Consider the following 25,823-nt stretch of genomic DNA (forward strand, 5'->3'; position numbering starts at 1 on the left):
TATACTTCACATACAGTGGTATGTTGGATTGGAATTTTCTTCTAAGGTTATCGATCAGCTCAGTGCATTCATTTGATCTGTGGTCCACTTGTCAACAAAAAAAACGCAACATTGTCCATCTTTGACTCACAGTGATTAGATTAATTTTGCAGCATAGCCAATCAATTGACATTACATGTAAGGGACAGAATAGGATGGATGTGTGCAAAATGCAACAAGATGCATGTAGGCTACAGGTTAAAGTGCATAAGGTTGTAATTTGTAAAAGTTGTGGAAGTGGCTGTCTCACTGACCTAGGCCAATTTGAACTGATCACATGACCGACTACAGTGATTGTCAATAACTGGAATGAGAAACTCAAAAATCTATAAAATGACATTTATCGGTTTATTCGATTTCATATGCAGATCAAAAACATTAAGCCGAATATTAATTGAACCAGAAGTGATTATCGAAAACACAACATTTCCTTTAGACACTGAAAACAAAAAAGGAAACGGTTTATGTGTTGTTTGATTTCAGATTCAAATAAACGAGGAACAACCCTTTACTTGCTTTTTTTATCTTGTCATTTAATAGGAAATATTCATTTGGCCAGAAAATAAACGGATCCTACTCATATGTGACCTGCTTCATAATAATTATTAGCTAGCGCGACTTATGACTAATTATGATAGAGCACGTTACATATTACAGAGCAAGCGGTAAAGCTTCATATGACACCAATTATTTATTTGTAGCACCTACAAAGCAAGATGAAACAGCCTCCCCTAACGTGGCAAAAATGTCACAAATATTCCAACTTCAATTATTTATTTCTCAATTATGCTTTAAAATACAAATGTCAAATATACAGTGACTTCAGAAAGTATTCACACCCCTCGACTTTTTGTTGTATTACACCCTGAATTTAAAATGGATTAAATTGAGATTTTGTGACATTGGCCTACACACAATACCCCATAATGTCAAAGTGGAATTATATTTTGACAAAATTAAAAGCTGAAATGTGTTGAGTCAATAAGTATTTAACCCCTTTGTTATGGCAAGCCTATATAGGTTCAGGAATAAAGATTTGCCCCCCAATTTTGTGATATCCAATTACAATCTTGCCTCATCCCCAACGGGCTCGAGGCGAAGGTTGAGTCATGCGTTTCCTGAAACACGACCCGCCAAACCGCGCTCCTTAATCCGGAAGCCAGCCGCACCAATGTGTCGGAGGAAACACCGTTCAACTGACGACCGGAGTCAGCCTGCAGGCGCCTGGCCCACCACAAGGAGTCGCTAGAGAGCAATGAGCCAAGTTAAGCCCCCCCCAGCCAAACCCTCCCCTAACCCGGACGACGCTGGGCCAATTGTGTGCCGCCCTATGGGACTCCCAGTCACGGTGATTCTAACATGCATGTACTCAGGTGTCTGAATACCTATATCAATTAGATATTTCTGTTTTTCATTTTTAATACATTTTCCCCCCCAAAAAAACATGTTTCCACTTTTATCATTATGGAGTATTGTGTGTAGATGGGTGAGACAAATTCAGGATGTAACAACAAAATGTGGAATAAGTCAAGAGGTATGAATATTTTCTGAAGGCACTGTATGTCAACAATCCTTCCTCCAAATAACCATTCTATCGATTACATTTTGTGAAAATCCCCAAAATCAAGGTCTTTTGTTGTTCTAGTTTCGTGAGGAATCTCCCAAATACAGTATACAAAAGAGGGGGAAAAAAGAGGAAAGAAAAGGACAAAAAAATACAATTCAGGAGAGTGATGGAAAGATATAGTAGTAGACAAAACAAAAGGAAATGAAAAAGTGATAGACATTGAGAAAGAGGGCCCAAAGGTGTTTGAGAGCACCATCCTCTTCAGAATCCCCCCACGCATAAACTGTTAGCATCAGTTGATCGATTTCTAATCTTTTCACCGGACACTTGCAATAACGTTAATTACAAAACTGCCCATATGAGTGAAATGACCTCTCAACCTCTCCATCTCCAGGCAGACTGTGTGGGAGTGAGGGTGGCCACATAACTGAGATTAAGTGGGAGAGAAAAAGTCTTGTTTATCGAGATTGCACCACTGACACCTGTAGTTTTCTTTGACAAGTTGAACGGGTGAGTCGTGCGAAATTGAAAAAGGCCCTTCTTCTAAAGAACAGCTGCTAGACAGTACAGCTAAAATGAACAACTGCTTGGCAAACAAGTGTGGTATTTTGGAGAATTGCAACCCTCGCTGGGCTCCAGGCAGTAGAGCATGCCACAATGGAAGCTAGTCATTTTAGGGGCAAGGGTGAGGTGGGTGAGCTCTTGCCTCATAGTAGCTGCGCACGGCGTTGCAGAAGGCCTCATCCGCCACCATCTGTGTGTCCCCGTTCAGGAAGGCCTGGAAATGATCCTTTACCACCTGCAGCTGCTGCTTATTCAGCTGAGAGAGAGAGAGAGAGAGAGACAGTGTTGTTATAAACTGACAAGCTGTCATTACTAGCTATTATAACACCCTCATGTAGGCCATTTGGTTGAGACTTCAAGAAAGCACAATAGGAGCATGCGTTCATTCAGAAAGGAAAATAATAAATAAATAAATCCTTGTCAGTGTCTTCCTTTATTTTCTGTTTGGCACATTCAACCCATTTGTGGAGTAGTACTACTCGGTGACAAAAGACTTCAAGTGCTTGAAATGCTTTTGAATGGAATTTAATTATTGTGTATTTTCTGCAGTTTCCCTTTTAGTCATGGTAGAGGCTTTGGGTGCTTGACAACCAATGTAACAGAGTGTTGATGGAATGATGCATCTACTTCGCTATATCATGGCAATAAGTGGAATAAACTATTTCCCAGAAGAAACCATTGCCAGAATAGAACCCCCAAAACACTGAGGCAACCATTTCAAAAGCGCCATCAGTCCTTACCATTCTTGTTCAGAGATTCTCTAATGATTACTATTGGTGTCCTAAGGCAATGCTTTTTGCCAACATGTCGTTTCATAACCAAAAATAATAAAATAGCAGCTTTCTCTTTCTCTGCCATTGCATATGTATGAGGGCAGAGGCAGTCTGTCTTCTTCCCATTGACAGTAGCACTGTGACTGCAAGCTACAAAAACATAAATATTGATGTTTCTTACTGACAATGTGGACAGCAACTTATCTCCCGCCTCCAGCCCCAGTGTGGGGATCCTCGTTTTCCGCAACTTAAGCAACTTTATGTGTTTAGCCTTTCAACTGTGTGGCTACTAGCAAGCTGGAGGAATGCAGATGTACAAGTGGTCATTGCTATTCCTAGTCTTTAAAAACGGTTTAGCTCCAAGTCTTATCTCCTCATTTTCAATAGGAATGCTCTGACAAAAGTGAGTCAGCTGAAATGAAAGCACTGCAATGAAAAGGGGAAACTTTGTTAGCAACCTGATTGTGATAGCCTCTTCTATTGGGGATGGTAATATGTGAAAATCAAGACAATGTTTTTCCGCCTGGCCTCTTAGCTCTTTGTAAAGCGTTGTGTTTTTGTGTGTGTGTCCGTGAGAGAGAGAGGAAAAAGAGTGGGTGTGTGCATGCCCGAAAAAGTACTCGCCATAGGTGGCCTCTAGAAAAGTTTGACGCAAAGCACTGCAACTTGAGTCTAACATGGGGTGACAAAGCCCTGGAGCAAGGTGCTCTGACATTGTCTTCATTGGTACCTCTCTACCAAACAGCCTCTCTTCACTGAGAAATAAAAGAGTCAGAACAGGTCAATCCAAGTGATACTGTTCTCTAGACAAAGCCTCTAAGAGAGGTACAGACAAATTGAGCTGAAACTCAACAGGCAGATTTCACAAAACAGAGATCAATCTTCTCTTGATGTCACCTCCATTTCAGGGCGGGACACATTTGTCAGTGGGAATCGTTATTGATGTCAAAAAGGGCCTAACTGTGAAGAGTTACACAAACAAGCATAATAACAGTATAATGTTTAGGAGCCATGATCCGTTATGAACGTTCATAGCAAGGCTCATATTTCATCATAATGCATTACACACAGGTGGTAGATAAATAGTGTTCCAGATTACATGACTAGGAGAAGGTTTAACAATGTTTCTATAAAAGGTGATTCAATGCCTGTTTGGGAGTGTATTTTCCAGTGGAATGTACAGTCGTCGCCAAAAGTTTTGAGAATGACACAAATATTAATTTTCAGTCTGCTGCCTCAGTTTGTATGATAGCAATTTGCATATACTCCAGAATGTTATGAAGAGTGATCAGATGAATTGCAATTAATTGCAAAGTCCCTCTTTGCCATGCAAATGAACTGAATCCCCAAAAAACATTTCCACTGCATTTCAGCCCTGCCACAAAAGGACCAGCTGACATGTCAGTGATTCTCTCGTTAACAAAGGTGTGGGTGTTGACGAGGACAAGGCTGGAGATCACTCTGTCATGCTGATTGAGTTCGAATAACAGAATGGAAGCTTCAAAAGGAGGGTGGTGCTTGGAATCATTGTTCTTCCTCTGCCAACCATGGTTACCTGCAAGGAAATACATGCCATCATCATCATTGCGTTGCACAAAAAGGGCTTCACAGGCAAGGATATTGCTGCCAGTAAGATTGCACCTAAATCAACCGTTTATTGGATCATCAAGAACTTCAAGGAGAGCGGTTCAATTGTTGTGAAGAAGGCTTCAGGGCACCCAAGATAGTCCAGCAAGCGCCAGGACTGTCTCCTGAAGTTGATTCAGCTGCGGGATCGGGGCACCACCAGTACAGAGCTTGCTCAGGAATGGCAGCAGGCAGGTGTGAGTGCACGCACAGTGAGGCGAAGACTTTTGGAGGATGGCCTGGTGTCAAGAAGTGCAGCAAAGAAGCCACTTATCTCCAGGAAAAACATCAGGGACAGACTGATATTCTGCAAAAGGTACAGGGATTGGACTGCTGAGGACTGGGGTAAAGTCATTTTCTCTGATGAATCCCCTTTCCGATTGTTTGGGGCATCCGGAAAAAAGCTTGTCCGGAGAAGACAAGGTGAGCGCTACCATCAGTCCTGTGTCATGCCAACAGTAAAGCATCCTGAGACCATTCATGTGTGGGGTTGCTTCTCAGCCAAGGGAGTGGGCTCACTCACAATTTTGCCTAAGAACACAGCCATGAATAAAGAATGGTACCAACACATCCTCCGAGAGCAACTTCTCCCAACCATCCAGGAACAGTTTGGTGACGAACAATGCCTTTTCCAGCATGATGGAGCACCTTGCCATAAGGCAAAAGTGATAACTAAGTGGCTCGGGGAACAAAACATCGATATTTTGGGTCCACGGCCAGGAAACTCCCCAGACCTTAATCCCATTGTGAAGTTGTGGTCAATCCTCAAGAAGCGGGTGGACAAACAAAACCCCACAAATTCTGACAAACTCCAAGCATTGATTATGCAAGAATGGGCTGCCATCAGTCAGGATGTGGCCCAGAAGTTAATTGACAGCATGCCAGGGCGGATTGCAGAGGTCTTGAAAAAGAAGGGTCAACACTGCAAATATTGACTCTTTGCATCAACTTCATGTAATTGTCAATAAAAGCCTTTGCCACTTATGAAATGCTTGTAATTATACTTCAGTATTCCATAGTAACATGTGACAAAAATATCTAGACACTGAAGCAGCAAACTTTGTGAAAATTTATATTTGTGTCAGTCTCAAAAAATGTATATTTGTGTCAGTCCCACGACTGTACAATGTTCATCTCCACTGAACCTGAGAATGTGTGTAGAGTGGGGTGGGAGGTGTGCACTGAGGTGTCAGTCTTTGTGTGTGTGTGAATGTATTCTAATCACAAAGTCTTCCTCTCCTCTCTCCTCAAACTCCACAGATCATTCTGAACAACTAAGAGCTTGTTTGGCAACCAGCAATTCCCTCAGGATAGCACACCAATAGACACAGCCAGGTGTGTCAGTCAGCTCAATGTCAGTCACTAATGCATTGCCCAGTGGTCCTTTCCATGCTGAAAATACTAAGTTGTGTGTGTGTGTGTGTGTGTGTGTGTGTGTGTGTGTGTGTGGCAGAATGAGGCTAATCTCCTGGGCATTAAAGCTCTTATATCAACCTGTTTTTCCATGGCTGCCAGACTGAAAGGACATGCCTGCAAGAACCATGTGTTAGCAACAGATATAACAACCTTTCCCTGTGTCACCTTGGGCATGCATTTATTCACTCTTAGCAGAGCTCCATGTCACCAAGACAAAGTTGCATCTGGCCTGCCTCTCTCAAAACAGCATTTAGCCATTTAGCATTTGACGCCACTGTTTTGATGTTTCTTTCCACAAATGAAGTAGGCTGCACGCTCCCTCTGAGAGCCATTATGAGAGCTAATGGAGCTCTCACTTGTGACATCATCAGAGGACGCCAGAAGCAGTTTCCACTGTGGCGAGTCATCCCTTTCATTCACTCTCTATTTCTCTTCTCCATTTCTCACACTTTCCCATTGTCTCCTACAGCCTTGCGCCATCTCTGTATGTTGTACATTTTCAGTGTACGAAAGCTATTTATCGATCTTTCTATCCACACAATTTTCTCACCCTTTCTACACCCTCTCAACAAAGCCTTTTTTCTTCTCTCTCTCACAGTCACCTCATCCATTCTGTAAATCCCCTACCAACCCCTGCCCTTTACCTCTGCTTTCATGCCTCCCTCTCCTCTCTATTTCACTATCACTCAATCCCTCTCTGCAATCTCTCCTGCTCCATCACTATACACCGAGTCTACCCTCCCCCTTTTGCCACCAGAACAGCCTCAATTCGTCAAGGGCTCTACAAGGTGTTGAAAGTGTTCCACAGGGATGCTGGCCCACGTTGACTCCAATGCTTCCCACAGTTGTGTCAACTTGGCTGGATGTCCTTTGGGTGGTGGACCATTCTTGATACACACGGGAAACTGTTGAGCTTGAAAAACCCAGCAGTGTTGCACTTCTTGACACAAGCCGGTGCGCCTGGTACCTACTACCATACCCCATTCAAAAAGGAACTTACATCTTTTGTCTTGCCCATTCACCCTCTGAATGGCAGGCATACACAATCCATGTCTCAATTCTCTCAAGTCATAAAAATCCTTCTTTAACCTGTCTCCCCCCCTTCATCTACACTGACATCAATAAAGCATCATACAGTAGCTTTCACCTGGCCAGTCTGTCATGGAAAGAGCAGGTGTTCTTAATGTTTTGTATACTCAGTGTACATTCTCTTCATTTTCTCAAGATGGGACAAAGGTAGATATGAATAGATATGGTATTAAATATACTGATAAGTGTATGTTAAGAATGAGGAGGAAGCATTGTGTTAATATGTGGTAAGGAACTGTTCTAGCGACAGACCAGTCTGTGTCAGACAAGGAAGACAGAAAATACATCCGCCCTAGGAAAACATAACCTTCACTCTGTGCCAACACACACACACCTGCCCATCTGTAGTATGGAAAAGTATGGTAAGTATGCAGGGGTTTCAGTGTTTGCCAGATGCCAGTGTGTACTATGCCCTCCTTCCTTTTGGGTTCTCTCTCCACTTCGTCTTCATTAGTCTCATAGAGCACAGCAGGGCATGGTGGGTGGACCTGCTCCACTACAGTTCGGACTTTTAATTGAGTAATTGTGTGTTGCCTGCTCTGCGTCTGTCTGAGAGCAGCAAGGATGAATGTGTTCTATTGTGATCTGAACACACACACACACACTTGCAGGCAGAAGCTGCGATGAGAGCAGGCCACACCTGCATGTGTGCACACAGCAATTTACGGATATTGCGGGGACCAGAGGTAACAGTTTCCCTCTATCCTAGCGGAAGACAGTGATACAGTCTAACACACACACCCTCTTCTTTTTCACCCCTCCATTGGTAACAGCGTGTTGACTGTGCCCCACTCAGTGCATGACATCGCCAAGCATCGCCATGGCAACATCAGTTCCACCGCATGGCAAGTAAGGTTGTGACGATACCAGTATCTCAATATTTTTTCCATACAATTTTTTTTAGCACGAAGCAGACCGAAGTCATTGGTCCTTTAAAAACCTGCTGTATATATACACTATTGTGTGCTATAACTTGAAAAATGAATTGTGACATAATGATGTTTGTTTACAACATTAGGGCTGTTTTTCGAAAGAAGTTAAATCCGCTTTGTGTTTTGCTTCCACCCACGATACTAACAAGTATTGAGATACTGGTACAGCCATTAAACTCTAAATGTTTCAAAGTCACCTTTAACCTGATAGTGAAATCACTGAGTGGTTGTATTCCTCTCCAGCAACTGAGTTAGGAAGGACGCCTGTATATTTGTAGTGACTGGGTGTATTGATACACCATCCAAAGTGTAATTAATAACTTCACTATGCAAAGGGATATTCAATGTCTGCTTTATTTATTTTTACCCATCTACCAATAGGTGACCAATCCCAAGGCATTGGAAAACCTCCCTGGTCTTTGTGGTTGAATCTGTGTTTGAAATTCACTGCTCGACTGGGGGAACTTATAAATAATTGTATTTGTGGGGTACAGAGATAGGAGAAACTGTGCATGTAAACTGATCACGTTTACATGCACACCAATATCCCGTAATTATTCGTAATACTCTAGTATTCTGTTTTTGAGTTGAAGCATAAAAATATAATATAAAATATATATATTTAGACACGTTTCTGCTTATAATTTTTCTACATTTGGTAGGCCATATTATTATTTCTGACATTTGGTAGAGCATTTGTTTGCCAACTATAGTTAGATAGATACATGCAGGATCTCTTCTGTCATAACTTGTTGCCCCAGAGGACTAAATAAAGTAGTGCTCACCAGAATAATGTCTTACATCGATAGAATGAATGCATTAGTAATCAAGTTAACACTGGTAAAGCTGTCGGTTTCATTTAGGGACCATGGAGAAAACACAATAACTCCAAAACAGTCCTGCGCAAATGTCCAAATGTCATCAGTTTGACAGGTTTTATGGAAATGAAAAGTTCAGAAAGCGATGAAACACGCTTCTGATAAGACTTCAGTTGGTCTTTGGTGCATATTTTATGTGGTTGAAATACGGTCTGCTTGCATAACAGTGTCAAAGATAACACATTACACGTGAATTTGCATTTTCTCAAAAGATGCTGAAAGAAAGAAATCATATTTCTCCACTTCTGTTTCTGAAACAAATATAACATTTGTTGTATAATTTCACTGCAAGAAATGCATTTTTCTGCAGGAGTTAATATTATATTTGGCTACATGTGAGAGGTTATAGGCCTACAGTCAGTGTCCATATGTCAGTTACTATTCCATTTAACCCATATGAATTTAAGTTAGGAATATTATGTTTATTCATGATTCCAGGGATACTCATGAGTGTGATATCAAAGTTGCATGTAAACAGCTTATCCTGAATAATCTCCCTGTGTCTGGTGGAAAGCAGACAACCAGGTTTTCCTCTAGGATTTTAATGTGGCATGAACACAACCAGTCATGATGTTGTTTTCATCTGATTGTCACAAAATCACTTCAAATAGCCACTCCTGTTGGCTACCCTCCCACGTTCGTCCACTAACAAAATAATTCCAGCATCCAAAAAGTGCACTGTGCACTCACAATTTGATGAATTTAAAAAGAGACAGCATGTTTTGTAATGACATTCTGCAATTGCCATTAGGCCTCCTACACTTGTAGCCTGAATGAATACGTCCACATGCTTCTCGGTCTTGGCCACTCATCTCCACCTTGGCAAAATGTACAGTTGAAGTAGGAAGTTTACATACACTTAGGTTGGAGTCATTAAAACTTGTTTTTCAACCACTCCACAAATTTCTTGTTAACAAACTATAGTTTTGGCAAGTCGGTTAGGACATCTACTTCGTGCATGACACAAGTCATTTTTCCAACAATTGTTAAAAGACAGATTATTTCACTTATAATTCACTGTATCACAATTCCAGTGGGTCAGAAGTGTACATACACTAAATTGACTGTGCCTTTAAACAGCTTGGAAAATTCCAGAAAATTATGTCATGGCTTTAGAAGCTTCTGATTGACTCAACTTATGTCAATTAGCCTATTGGAGGTGTACCTGTGGATGTATTTCAAGGCCTACCTTCAAACTCAGTGCCTCTTTGCTTGCCATCATGGGAAAATCAAAATAAATCAGCCAAGACCTTTTTTTGTAGACCTCCACAAGTCTGGTTCATCCTTGGGAGCAATTTCCAAACGCTTGAAAGTACCATGTTCATCTGTACAAACAATAGTACGCAAGTATAAACACCATGGGACCACGCAGCTGTCATACCGCTTAGGAAGGAGACGCATTCTGTCTCCTAGAGATTAACATACTTTGGTGCGAAGTGCAAATCAATCCCAGAACAACAGTAAAAGACCTTGTGAAGATGCTGGAGGAAACAGGCACAAAAGCATCTATATCCACAGTAAAACAAGTCCTATTTCGACATAACCTGAAAGGCCGCTCAGCAAGGAAGAAGCCACTGCTCCAAAACCCCCATTAGAAAGGCCAGACTACGGTTTGCAACTGCACATAGGGACAAAGATCGTACTTTCTGGTCTGATGAAACAAAAATAGAACTGTAATAATGACCATAGTTATGTTTGGAGGAAAAAGGGGGAGGCTTGCAAGCCGAAGAACACCATCCCAACCGTGAAGCACGGGAGTGGCAGCATCATGTTGTGGGGGTGCTTTGCTGCAGGAGGGACTGGTACACTTCACAAAATAGATGGCATCATAAGGTAGGAAAATGATGTAGATATATCAAAGCAACATCTCAAGACATCAGTCAGGAAGTTAAAGCCTGGTATCAAATGGGTCTTCCAAACGGACAATGACCCCAAGCATACTTCCAAAGGTGTGGCAAAATGGCTTAAGGACAACAAAGTCAAGCTATTGGAGTGGCTATCACAAAGCCCTGACCTCAATCCTATAGAAAATTTGTGGGCAGAACTGAAAAAGTGTGCGTGAGCAAGAAGGCCTACAAACCTGACTCAGTTACACCAGCTCTGTCAGGAGGAATGGGCCAAATTTCACCCAACTTATTGTAGGAAGCTTGTGGAAGGCTACCCGAAACGTTTGACCCAAGTTGGAAACAAAATGGTTCAGTTTGAGGCCATGTGGCGGAGAATGATACGGGCCCTGGAGATGGGGGGTGTGAGCAGGTGGGTCTTGGCAGGGGTGATGTTGTGGGTGTTTGTGTGTGTCTGTATGTTGTCATTTGTATGTGGATGTTTTGTATTTAAAAAAATGGAGGTGAAAAGAAAGAGGAAAATATGTGAGGAAAGGTACTTGGGGAAGAAAGGATTAATAGCAAGATGTGGGGTGTGAGAGGACGTTAGGGAAGGAAGGGCATCACAGAAAGAAAAACATAAGGTAGAGGGAAAGAGTGAATTTTTAATTGAGGTGATGTGAGGGAGATGGTTCCTTTTAATGGTCGCCGTTGGGTAAAGCCAGAGGCAGAATAACACTCGCCTAGGCCACAGCAGGCAATTGAGAAGAAGAGGCAAAGGGGCAGAGAGGTAAAGGAGAGGGAAAAGGAAACTGATGACAGTTGAGGTAGAGGAGAAAGAAAAAGACTGGAAAATAGAGGGGAGGAGAGCAAGAGGTGAGAAGACAAAAAAGAACAACAAGAGGAGAGAACCGGAGATGAAAATGAAAGAAGAGACGGGGACAGGGAGATTGCACCAGTGACTTGGCTGGATAGAAATAGAACATGGAATGTTGGATAGAGCAGTCCACCGAGGCTGTTTGAATCAATTGATCCTCACTGTGGCAGAGAAGTTGAAGACTCTTATTACAATTGCCAATCTTATTGCACACCTCGGCAAAAGGAACCAATTCATAATCCTTTATCATCAAAAAATACATTCCATTTTCACCTCCGAGGTCTGGCACAGAGCCAATCTCATTATGACAGGAGGTTCACAGAGGACCTGCCAAAGCATTTTGCTATCTATCCAACAATTCCTAACTAGTCCAATCGGAGTGTGCATTATTGGAGTGACTGCAGTAACTAGGCAAGGTGGCCAATGCAGTTGAACATCATCCATTTCAGTCCGCCCACTCCCCCTCTCTCTCACACACAGAGCTCTCCCATTATGCATGAGTGTTATTGAGAGTGGTATAGTAAGTGAGGTCAGGTACGGGCATCGCCAAGTCAAGAGCTTCTGCTCTGAAGCGCTTTACCCCTGGACAGCAATTATGTAGAGTAGTGGGGGACTGTGGAACCTCAGGAGTTTGGGGTTGACAACAGGGGCGTTGTGGGGATCAAACAGAAGATTACAGCACCTGTAGAGGCTGGTCTCCCATTTCCAACAGGTGGACGAGAGAGGAAAGGGACTTGGAAATGAGGGAGCGAAAGAAGAGTCAGATGAGGTTAACAAGCTAACGTTACCTAGCTTAACTAGCTAGCGAACTACCTAATCCAAAATCTAGCAAGCAAACTTTCATAATACACTGCCTAGAAATTCCAAAGCAAATCAATGTGATGAGCCAGCTGCTATCTGACGATGTGATTTGTAACTTTGCAAGCTAACGTTAGCTTCGTTAGATTAAGTTAGGTACAGCCTACCGAACCGTATTTAACCATTAGCTAGCTAACTACCGCAGAGGGTAATGTGACTAGCTTTTTGTTCTATTTAGAGTCCGATCCTATCAACATCTGCAGCAGCATCAACATCAAGCTCCGCACCAGGAACTTTCCATGATGAGCAAATAAATATACTGGACCTAGGCACAAACATGGTCCATTTCTTGTTGACATAGTTGGTGTGTTTACAAGTAGGCTACCACTTCTACTGTAGTTTTCACTGTATTATGGAGGCTTAGTTGATTGTTCATGCAGGGCTTGAAGTCTAAATTTGAGAAAAGGAGGTATTGGTGTGGGTGAATAACTGGTGTGTGTTGGGGGTAGGTATTGTGTGTGAAGGTTTGTATTCCTGATCTATTAACATGGGGGGGGGGGGGGGGGGGGGTCGGTGTACCTTGTTTGAGTGTGTATAGATGTTAGTTAACCACTGACTGTGTCCTGCAGACTAATCCTGCTGCTGTTGATAACGGTTACACCAGCTTTAGTAGTACAGAGCCTCTAGACCCATTGGATGAAAGCTTTCAGCCAGGAACATGCTCAAGCTTAACCTCATCTGACTCTGAAACAATCCAGGACAGCAAAAAGGTATTTATGAAAGCACAATACCCTCGAGAAAACAAAATCACAAATGCACTACACTGTCTACAAGCCAAGTGCTCCTGAAGCTATTCACACCTTGCAGTAAGTTCTTTAGCATGGGGGAAAGGTGCCGTTAGCATGCTCTTCTAGCCTATTCACTCCATTGTTGGCAGTGCTTGGCTACTCAACAGCACAACTGTAGGTGCTCATACACAACTAGACTGTCTACAAGTCAAGCCCCCCTAAAACGTTTCACATCTTTGCTAACAGCTCATTCCAATGCCCCATTATTGACTGAGTGTAAACAAGACACATACCAGTCTCCTGTACCCCTTTTGTTTACAGATGAACATGGTTTCTTTTACTGTATGGTTACACATCCTGATCAATCTTTACTTACAGGAGACTTGCAAAACATGTTTTTTGATATTTTTTTGCAAAAGTATTGAAAATGAAATACAGAAATAAATTATTTACATAAGTGATCACCACCCTGAGCCAATACTTTGTAGAAGCACATTTGGTGGCGATTACAGCTTTAAATCGTCTTGGGTATGTCTGTATCAGCTTTGCACATCTGGATTTGGGGATTTTCTCACATTCTTCCTCGCAGATTTTCTCAAGCTCTGTTAAGTTAGATGCGGAGTGCCGGTGAACAGAAATCTTCAAGTTTCCCACAGATTTTCAACAGGATTCAAGTCTGGTCTTTGGCTGGGCCACTCAAGGATTTTCACATTATTTTTCTGAAGCCATTTCAGCATTGTTTTGGCTGTATGCTTGTCCTGTTGGTACGTAAAACTTCGCCCCAGTCTAAGGCCATTTGCACTCTAAAGCAGGTTCTCATCAAGGATTTGCCTATACTTTTCATACTGATATCTGTCCGACTCACACCCGCTACCGCAAGAACTGGTCCCGAACCCAACCGCAGTCCTGCAATGTTATTTTAGGCGCATATGAATCAGCTCACTTGCCAACCATGGTCCCTGCAATTTTGTGCCTATAGGCAATATTAAAATGAGCAAAAATAACCAAAGAAATAGCCTAGTTTAACTTACCAGAGATTCTCAAACAGCCCATTACATTAAGTTATTGGTCATACTGGGCTATATCAGCCAATATGCTAGACACTGTTTAAAGAGAGAGCAGCACAGTACTTCACTGTAGGGATGGTGTCAGATGGGGGCTGAGCTGTGCCTGGTTTTATTCAGACATAGCACTTTGCATTCAGGCCAAAGAGTTCAATTTTTGTCTCATCAGACCACAGAATCTTTTGCCTTATGCTTTCAGATTCTTTAAATGTGCCTTTTTGCAAACTCCAGGCGTCTGGGCAATCTCCCATGAAGCCCAGATTGGTGAAGTGCTGTAGAGACTGTTGTCCTTCTGGCAGGTTCTCACATCTCAGCCAAGGAACTGTAGTTCTGTCAGAGTGGTCATTGGGTTATTTGTCACCTCCCTGACCAAGGTCCTTCTTGCCCAGTTGTCAGTTTGGTCAGCTCTAGGCAGAATCTGGGTAGTTCCATATTTTTTCAATTTCCCAATGATGGAGACCACTATGCTCTTGGAAACTTTCAACACTCTAGAAATTGTTTTGTACCCTTCCCCAGATACATGTCTCGTCACAAGACTGACCATCTCAGATCTACGGACAGTTCCTTGGACTTCATGGTCAAGTTTCTGCTTTGACATGAACTGTCAACTGTGGGACCTTATATAGACAGGTGTTTTTCTAAATCATGTCCAAACAATTCAATTGGCCACAGGTGGACTCCAATCAAGTTGTAATGACATCAAGGATGAGCAAGAAAATTGGATGCACCTGAGCTCAATTTGGAGTGTCGTAGCAAAGGGGTGTGAATACTTATGTAAATTACATTTCTCTGTATTTCATTTTAAATAAATTAGCAAACATTTCTAAAAACATTTTTTCACTTTGTCATGATGGATTTCTGTGTGTAGATGGATGAGATTTGTATTAATTTAATTAATTTGAAATTCAGGCTAACACAACATATAGAATAATTAATTTAAAGTTTAAAAGCAACAATGTTTCACATGAATTTTTAAACAGTGCCACTTACCAAATGATGATCATTTAAAAATTAACTTCTTGTTGAAAGTTAATCTTGAAGGGCAATGTTAACAAATTAGCAAAAACATCCTCCTTGATGACACACTACAACAAAAGCTAGCTAGACCGTGGGAAAACTAGGCTACTGCTCGTGCTCTCAGGAGTGATGTGTCTAGGCCTTTGAGAAGGTGGAAGTAAAAAAAAATATTATATTGTAAAAACGGTCACACCCATTACAAGTCAAAATATGATCTATTGATTTCCCTGTCACGCCAAAATTCTGCCCCAATACAGTTGAAGGGCAGATGCCTTCTGTTTAATTTCTGAGGGCATAGCCAATGGCTGACAGTGTAGCTAGATTTTTCTCCCCAGAGACCACCAATAGGTGGTGGGCTGAAGCCGAAAACGTGAAGTTCCTCGATCCCCGTAGAGGAAGGAGCAGTTTTTTTGTATTTGACAGTAAAACATTCTTATGATGACTATAGATTTTGTCATCACCTTCAAATTCGTGCACATTTTCTCATATAAAGTATATTTCAACACTGTCTGCTCAGGCAAATTTGACAAACTTGGAACCAATCAGAACTCCCATACATACTAGCCAATGCCTACTTCTATATATGATGTAAACACAGCCTCTTGTGAAAAGCTGAGCTGCTGTCTGATGAAGACGGAAATAAGATAAATATCTATTTTCGACTGGACTTGAAATATGCAGCATGCAATACGAATTGTCTTGATCGTATTTAGAGGTAACGCCATTGATCATAAGGCTAATTTATTGAAAGCAAGCCAATGTTACAGTTTGACTAGCCTAGCCAGCTACTGTAAATGTCAATTTGTTTCATTAGCTATCCCTCTGTCAGTGAATTAGATTTTTGAATCACATTTTGGCATGATTATATGTCTCATTTCAAGAAACTAGTTGCAGGCATAAATCATATACTTTGCATAAAAACATGTAGAATAATGTGTGTCATTTATGCTAGAATGACGGTTTAGAAACGACAACGGCATATATACAATGCCTTCGGGAAAGTATTCAGACCCCTTGACTTTTTCAATTTTTTTTTTAGGTTACAGCCTTATTCTAAAATGTTTTAAATTGTTATTTTCCTCGTCAATCTACACATAATACCCCACAATGACAAAGCAAAACTAGTTTAGACATTTTTGCTACAACATTTACATACAGTTGAAGTCTGAAGTTTACATACACCTTGTGCACCAGTCCCTCCTGCAGCAAAGCACCCCCACAACATGATGCTGCCACCCCGTGCTTCACAGATGGGATGGTGTTCTTTGGCTTGCAAGCCTCCCCCTTTTTCCTCCAAACATAATGATGGTCATTATGGCCAAACAGTTCTATTTTTGTTTCATCAGACCAGAGGACATTTCTCCAAAAAGTACGATATTTGTCCCCATGTGCAGTTGCAAACCGTAGTCTGGCTTTTTTATGGCGGTTTTGGAGCAGTGGCTTCTTCCTTGCTGAGCAGCCTTTCAGGTTATGTTGATATAGGACTCGTTTTACTGTGGATATAGATACTTTTGTACCGGTCTCCTCCAGCATCTTCACAAGGTCTTTTACTGTTATTCTGGGATTGCTTTGTACTTTTCGCACCAAAGTACGTTAATCTCTAGGAGACAGAAAGCGTCTCCTTTCTGGGCGATATCACGGCTGCGTGGTCCGATGGTGTTGATACTTGCGTACTATTGTTTGTACAGATTAGCGTACCTTCAAGCGTTTGGAAATTGCTTCCAAGGATGAACCAGACTTGTGGAGGTGTACAATTTTTTTTCTGAGGTCTTGGCTGATTTCTTTTGATTTTCCCATGATGTCAAGCAAAGAGGCACTGAGTTTGAAGGTAGGCCTTGAAATACATCCACAGGTACACCTCCAATAGGCTAATTGACATAAGTTGAGTCAATCAGAAGCTTCTAAAGCCATGACATAATTTTCTGGAATTTTCCAAGCTGTTTAAAGGCACAGTCAACTTAGTGTATGTAAACTTCTGACCCACTGTAATTGTGATACAGTGAATTATAAGTGAAATAATCTGTCTGTAAATAATTGTTGGAAATATTAATTGTGTCATGCACAAAGTAGATGTCCTAACTGACTTGTCAAAACTATAGTTTGTTAACAATACATCTGTGGAGTGGTTGAAAAACAAGTTAATGACTCCAACCTAAATTGTATGTAAACTTCCGACTTCAACTGCAAGTATTCAGACCCTTTACTCAGTACTTTGTTAAAGCACCTTTGGCAGTGATTACATCATTGAGTCTTCTTGGGTATGACGCTACAAGCTTGGAACATCTGTATTTGGGGAGTTTCTCCAATTCTTCTCTGCAGATCCTCTCAAGCTCTGTCAGGTTGGATGGGGAGCGTTGCTGCACAGCTATTTTCAGGTCTTTCCAGAGATGTTCGATAGGGTTAAAATCCGGGCTCTGTCTGGGCCACTCAAGGACATTGAGACTTGTCCCAAAGCCACTCCTGCGTCGTCTTGGCTGTGTGCTTTGGGTCGTTGTCCTGTTGGAAGGTGAACCTTCGCCCCAGTCTGAGGTCCTGTGCGCTGTGGAGCAGGTTTTCATCAAGGATCTCTGTACTTTGCTCCATTCATCTTTTCCTCGATCCTGACTAGTCTCCCAGTCTCTGCCACTGAAAAACATCCCCACAGCATGATGCTGCCACCACCATGCTTCACCGTAGGGATGGTGCCAGGTTTCCTCAAGACGTGATGCTTGGCAATCAGGCCGAAGGGTTCAACATTGGTTTCATCAGACCAGAGAATCTTGTTTAGATTCCTTTTGGCAAACTCCAAGCGGGCTGTCATGTGCCTTTTACTGAGGAGTGGCTTCCGTCTGGCCATTATCATAAAAGCCTGATTAATGTAGTGCTGCAGAGATGGTTGTCCTTCTGGAAGGTTCTAACATCTCCACAGAGGAACTCTAGAGCTCTGTCAGAGTGACCATCGTGTACTTGGTCACCTCCCTGACCAAGGCCCTTCTCTCCCGATTTTTCAGTTTGACCAGGCGGCCAGTTCTAGGAAGAGTCTTGGTGGTTCCAAACTTATTCCATTTAAGAATAATGGAGGCCACTGTGCTATTAAGCACCTTCAATGCTGCAGACATTTTTTGGTACCCTTCCCTAGATCTGTGCTTTAACACAATCCTGTCTCGGAGCTCTACGGACAATTCCTTTGCCCTCATGGCTTGGTTTTTGCTCTGACATGCACTGTCAACTGTGGGACCTTATATAGACAGGTGTGTGCTTTTCTCAATCATGTTTAATCAATTGAATTTACCAGAGGTAGTCTCCAAATCGAGTTGTAGAAACATCAAGATTGATCACTGGAAACAGGATGCACGTGAGCTCAATTGAGTCTCATAGCAAAGGGTCCGAATATTTATGTAAATAAGAGATTATATATATATATATATATATATATAAACCTGCTTTTGCTTTGTCATTATGGGGTATTCTGTGTAGATTGCTGAATACATTTTTGGGATTTAATACATTTTTGAATAAGACTAACATATTTTTTTTTTTTTTAAAGGTCAAGGGGTCTGAATACTTTCCGAATGGACTGTATATACAAAAGTATGAGAACACCCCTTCAAATTAGTGGATTTTGCTATTTCAGCCACACTTGTTGCTGACAGGTGTATAAAAGTCGAGCACACAGCCATGCAATCTCCATAGACACACATTGGCAATAGAATGCCCTTACTGAAGAGCTCAGTGATTTTCAACTTGACACTGTCATAGAATGCCACCTTTCCAACTAGTCAGTTGGTCAAATTTCTCGCCTGATAGAGCTGCCCTGGTCAACTGTAAGTGTTGTTAATATGAAGAGGAAACGTCTAGGAGCAAAAACGTCTCAGCAGCGAAGTGGTAGGTCACACAAGCTCACAGAACGGGACCGCTGAGTGCTGAAGCACGTAGCTCATAAAAATCTTCTGTCCTCGGTTGCAACACCGAGGAACTGCCTCTGGAAGCAACATCAACACAAGAACTGTTTGTCCGGAGCTTCATGAAATGGGTTTCCATGGCCGAGCAGCTGCACACAAGCATAAGATCACTATGCACAATGCCAAGCGTCGGCTGGAGTTGTGTAAAGCTTGCCGCCATTGGAGCAGTGGAAACACATTCTCTGGAATGATGACTCACCATCTGGCAGTCCAACGGACAAATCTGAGTTTGGCGGATGCCAGGGAAACGCTATCTGCCCGAATGCATAGTGCCAACTGTAAAGTTTGGTAGAGGAGGAATAATGGTCTGTGGCTGTTTCTCATGGTTTGGGCTAGCCCCCTTAGTTCCAGTGAAGGGAAATCTTAACACTACAGCATACAATGACATTATAGATGATTCTGTGCTTCCAACTTTGTGGCAACAGTTTTGGGAAGGCCCTTTCCTGTTTCAGCATGACAATGCCCCAGTGCACAAAGTGAGGTCCATACAGAAATGGTTTGTCGAGATTGTGTGGAAGAACTTGACTGGCCTGCACAGAGCCCTGACTTCAACCCCATCGAACACCTTTGAGATGAATTAGAACGCCAGGTCTAAATTGCCCAACATCAGTGCCCGACCTCACGAATGCTCTTGGCTGAATAGAAGCAAGTCCTCACAGCAATGTTCCAACATCAGTGGAAAGCCTTCCCAGAAGAGTGGAGGCTGTTATGGCAGCAAGGGGGGGGACCAACACCATATTAATGCCCATGATTTTGTAATGAGATATTCGTCGAGCAGGTGTCCATATACTTCTGATCATGAAGTGTATTTGGGAAACTGAACACAATCATGCAGGGGAAATCCAAGAACATTGTTCAGATGAGTGACTGAATCAGTGGATTCAGAGGAGATGCCCCCTTCCCTAGGCTGTGCATGTTTCTAACAGAAAACAGCATCATTAAGTGTCCCACACGAGTGATGACCGCTCACCTCCAACGCTTGGAAGAGCACTTTGGGACCTACTTCCCAATCCGTTTGACTGTAATGCTGGCTCAGTTGACATGCTGGTAAGTGGAATCGAAGAGCTGATCGAGGTGTCATGTGACCGAATGCATTCACTGGTCACTACGGAGGGGTTTTGGTTCCCTCTGAGCATTAATTCCGCGTTCAAAACAACTGCGAACTCGGAATTCTCCGACTTCCGTGTGTTCAAGACAACTCAGTACTCGGAAACAAACAAACTCCGACTGGGGAAAAAACATTTTGAACGGGCATCCAACTCGGGAACCTTTTTCTAGAGGTCAGAATTACCGACTTGAAGATCACCGATGTCATGATTTGACCTCGTATTTTTCAGAGTTCCCAGTTGTCTTGAAAGCACCATTAAACTCATGGTACCCTTCGCCAGCTAACATCTGTGTGAAGCTGGATTTAGCGCTCTCGTCTGCATTAAAATATAAATCCAGATTGGATGTGACAGCAGAGATGAGGTGCGCACTGTCGACGACGCCCCCTGACTTTGAGAACCTCAGACACAACATGCATCAAGCACACCCATCTCATTAGTGGTGGTGAGATAAGATACATACTTTTAATCTGGGGCTATGACAGTCCATTTGTCTTCAACTCACCGTCAGACTATCAGAAATACTGTTAGAATGTTTTTCAATTGACTGCCATAGAAACCACTGGCTGTTAATTACATTTTATATATTTTTTTTTACATGGTTGGGGGTCGCAATAATTTTCAAGGGAACGAACAGAGTTGTACACGACCATTCTATTATCCCACACACAGTCTCTGTGGTTCATATGAACCCCAAAATTAGTTTTCTTTCTCCAGTTCAACGCTTTTCATTTCTGGGAACTAGAGTAAAATTACGAATCGCCCTGTCTGTTGCCACAGAGGGGTCCGTTTTTCAGAGCTGTCTGTCCCATTCCCAGCTAGGTTATAAGGTGCTTTGTCACCAGAAACGATGACTGGTCGGTAGGGTAATCTCCATGATAACGTTTTTTCCCCTGGGTTTATTTTTAATGTGCGCGGTCCACCCTTCAGATGGCACATCACGAGAGGCTCGCTGTCTGCTCCGGCCAATGGCGACCAGGCACAGTGTTGCCCTTGATCATGCGAACGGTGACGTCAGGGTACTGGCTACAATTTGTTGTGCGTCCCCCACGCTTCTGACGCTCAGGTGCATTCCCCTGCTTGTCTGGTCAGAACCAACAATATGTCAGTGGTGGCGTGCAGTAGAGCTCAGCTACCCGACCCGAGCCCGAGATTATACATCGGGTTAGGGCCGGGTAGGACCCGTTTTTCATCAATAGCTAGGTTAGGGGCAGGGCTCGGGTATCACTAAATTGATCACTAATATTTTTGATTAAGATCATAACAGAAATATTTGTCAGAAATATTTCAACCTCGTCAAATATAAAACAGGAGAGATTATTTAACTGAAAATAGAATAGTACTGTATGTTGTACCTTGTTTCCCTCCTGCAGGGAAGAGTAGTTATAGTCCCTAACGCTTTGTTTTAAGGCCAGCAACAACAACAAAAATTCAGCACACAGCAGTTGAATATACTGAACTGGGAAAATAATTAGCATGTCTGTTACATTTCTACCAAATCAGTTGAAACTAGCTATATTCTATATGCAGGCGGAGAATGACATCTTAAAAATTAATAAAACTTAGAAGTTCTAACAGTCGTTGAGAGTGACGAAAAATCTGAAAATAACAGTGATGTTGAAAACGATGCAAGATATTCCCATGACTGACAGAGAGAGACGTAATTAAAAGGTGTATGATGGATCGGTCTTGGTTACCAATCCGTCGCAACGGCCCGCAGAGAAAAATTCTAATCAGAAGTGACTTCAGTGTGAAGGACAGGGCATGAAAGACAGACTGATTGCTTATACAAAGTGTCACTTCAATTTCACAGATGGAGATCTCCAAACGCATTGTGCATGCACAATCAATACCCTGTGAGGAGACAAAGAGTGTGCTCAAACACACACACACACGGAGATAGATCATCAGTAAGAAGGTATTAAATGACTCAATGACTTTACATAGAACACTCATATTATAAGTCAGAGGCGTGTTATATTGAGTGTTATGCTAATTATTGTTTTATAAGTATTAGGCCTACTCTGGTATGAATACACACATGGTATTCCTTTTCATCATTTTTCTTCAGGAGTCATTTTCAGCCTGGACAAGGAAAACTGTTAAAAATGTAAGTTGCTCATGGCATTAAGGATAAACGAATTTAGCCGATCAGTGTGAAATACTAGAAGGGTACCAGGGGGCATATGTTTTTATTATATACATGATATGTGCACCTACTACCACATATTCATTCATCTGTTGCTACAGTATCATAAAACGCCCACTGTCAAACCATAGCTGTTTAAATACTTTGGGATTATGGCAATGATTTGATCGACGTCCCCAGTCAGATGAACTTGTGGATATCATTTTTATGGCTATGCGTCCAGTATGAAGGAAGTTAGAGGTAGTTTCAAGAGCAGCAATTGTGCTCAACTTGTTAGCAACTTCCTTCAAACTGCACGCAGAGACATAAAAATGGTCTCCACAAGTTTATCTGACTCTGGGGAAGTAGAAAAAGGGCTTCATTGCGAAAATCCTGAAGTATCAATTTAAAGTCCTTTTGTTTACCTGACCTAGAATTCCTTACAATGAAATGACGACCGCATTATCTCCCAAGAGAATTATCTTAGATCATAATCACAGTCGTGTATATCCCGCCCCAATCAGACACATCGACGGCTGAAAGAACTTCATTTGACTCGATGCAAACTGGAAACCACATATCCTGAGGCTGCATTTATTGTAGCTGGGGATTTTAACAAGGCTAATCTGAAAACAAGGCTCCCTAAATGTTATCAGCATATCGAATTCGTGACCCGGGCTGGCAAAACCCTGGATCATTGTTCTAACTTCCGCGACGCATATAAAGCCCTCCCCCGCCCTCCTTTCAGAAAATCTGACCACTACTCCATTTTGTTGCTCCCAGTCTATAGACAGAAACTAAAACAGGAAGCGCCCGTGCTCAGGTCTGTTGGTCCGACCAATCTGATTCCACGTTTCAAGATTGCCTCGATCACGTGGACTGGGATATGTTCCGCATAGCGTCAGACAATAACATTGATGAATACGCTGATTCGGTGAGCGAGTGATGTTGTACCCACAGCGTCTATTAAAACATTCCCCAACCAGAAACCGTGGTTTGATGGCAGCATTCGCGAAAAACTGAAAGCACGAACCACTGCTTTTAATCAGGGCAAGGTGACCGGAAACATGACCGAATACAAACAGTGTAGCTATTCTCTCCGCAAGGCAATCAAACAAGCTGAGCCTCAGTATAGAGACAAAGTAGAGTCGCAATTCAATGGCTCAGACACGAGAGGTATGTGGCAGGGTCTGCAGTCAATCACGGACTACAAAATTAAAACCAGCCCCGTCGCGGACCTCTTGCTCCCAGACAAACTAAACAACTGCTTTGCTCGTTTTGAGGAAAACACAGTGCCACTGACACGGCCCGCTACCAAAACCTGCGGGCTCTCCTACACTGCAGCCAACGGGAGTAAAACATTTAAACGTGTTAACCCTCGCAAGGCTGCCGGCCCAGACGGCATCCCCAGCTGCGTCCTCAGAGCATGCACAGACCAGCTGACTGGTGTGTTTACGGACATTTTCAATCAATCCTTATCCCAGTCTGCTGTCCCCACATGCTTCAAGAGGGCCACCATTGTTCCTGTTCCCAAGAAAGCTAAGGTAACTGAGCTAAATGACTATCACCCCGTAGCACTCACTTCCGTCATCATGAAGTGCTTTGAGAGACTAGTCAAGGACCATATCAGCTCCATTCTACATGACACCCTAGACCCACTTCAATTTGCTTACCGCCCATATAGGTCCACAGACGACGCATTCACACTGCCCAAACCCATCTGGACACCCCGCTGATCTTCAACACTGGGGCCCCACAAGGGTGTGTTCTCAGTCCTCTCCTGTACTCCCCGTTCACCCATGACTGTGTGGCCATGCACACCTACAACTCAATCATCAAGTTTGCAGATGACACTACAGTGGTAGGCTTGATTACCAACAACGATGACACGGCCTACAGGGAGGAGGTGAGGGCCCTCGGAGTGTGGTTGCAGGAAAATAACCTCACACTCAATGTCAACAAAACAAAGGAGATGATCGTGGACTTCAGGAAACAGCAGAGAGAGCACCCCCCTATCCACATCGACGGGACAGTAGTGGAGAAGGTGGAAAGTTAAGTTCCTCAGCGTACACATCCCGGACAAACTGAAATGGTCCACCCACACAGAGAGTGGTGAAGACGGCGCAGCAGCGGGGGCAAACTACCTGCCCTCCAGGACACCTACACCACCCGATGTCACAGGAAGGCCAAAAAGATCATCAAGGACAACAACCACCCAAGCCACTGCCTGTTCACCCCGCTATCATCCAGAAGGCGAGGTCAGTACAGGTGCATCAAAGCGGGGACCGAGAGACTGAAAAACAGCTTCTATCTCAAGGCCATCAGACTGTTAAACAGCCACCACTAACATTGAGTGGCTACTGCCAACATACTGACTCATCTCTAGCCACTTTAATAATGAAAAATGTATGTAATAAATGTATCACTAGCCACTTTAACCAATGCCACTTTATATAATGTTTACATACCCTACATTACTCATCTCATATGTATATACTGTACTCTATACCATCTACTGCATCTTGCCTATGCCGTTCGGCCATCGTTCATTCATATATTTTTATGTACAGATGGTTGCATCTTTGGAAAGTTACCAACTTGTCAGAGTTGGCTACAGAGGTAGAACAAAAGGATATTTGAACTCCTAAATACCACATTAAAAAACGCACATTTCTAATATAAGCCAACGTCTCTCTTGCAGGAGCGTTGGAATATAAAATGTCATTCAAAATTATGCTTGGATGAAGGTCAGAAGAGCAAACAATCAGTGTGGGCAAGGTTCCAGACTGCGACCTTTTAGTAGCATTTTGTGACCCTTTCACTTGGCTGTGCGAGTTAAACTTTCAATTGGTCGCAGAGGTGCGAGCTGCACATTCTACCTGGTCACCTGAATCAAAACATCCACTTTCTTAGGCAGATAAAACCATGAATTTGTTCAACAGTAAATTGCATTATCCTCATGTCATTTCAACGTGGGTAATTGTTGGTTGAGACATTGATCAATGACATTACAACCTGAATGTTCACCCACTCAAAGACAGCCAAAAGTTTAGGATTTAAAATGTGTTGTCAATATGCTTTCAAACATCGAAAAGCACAACCAATTTCCAATGGAAAAACAATGTGTGATTTTTGTCACCCGAATGTCTATCACTGTGCTTTCAACCATTTAAAAGCAGATTATTGCAGCAATTATGAAGATCTCCACAGACCTGCGACGATCTATGCATGCTATCGTGAACATGCACACTTTATATGATTAGATAAGACATGTATAGTTACAGTAACCTCTAAATGTGGCCATCGATGTGTTACTCATTTTAAGGTTGAATGTTACATTAGTTTGTAAAATACCTGAACTTTAGGCTATTTACTGTACTACAAAAGTAATATTGAA

At 42.5% G+C, this 25,823-nt stretch overlaps 1 protein-coding gene across 1 annotated transcript in view; it reads right to left on the minus strand.

The window, feature by feature from the left end:
• Positions 1-25,823, minus strand: part of LOC139530232 (calcium-dependent secretion activator 2-like) — a 250,472-nt gene that overhangs the window by 211,957 nt on the left and 12,692 nt on the right. Inside the window, exon 2 of the mRNA XM_071326441.1 lies at positions 2,313-2,426. Within this exon, the coding sequence (XP_071182542.1) occupies positions 2,313-2,426 (114 nt within the window). The remainder of the gene's footprint in view (positions 1-2,312; positions 2,427-25,823) is intronic.

This window comes from Salvelinus alpinus, chromosome 9 (genome assembly GCF_045679555.1).
Source record: "Salvelinus alpinus chromosome 9, SLU_Salpinus.1, whole genome shotgun sequence".
NCBI lineage: Eukaryota > Metazoa > Chordata > Actinopteri > Salmoniformes > Salmonidae > Salvelinus > Salvelinus alpinus.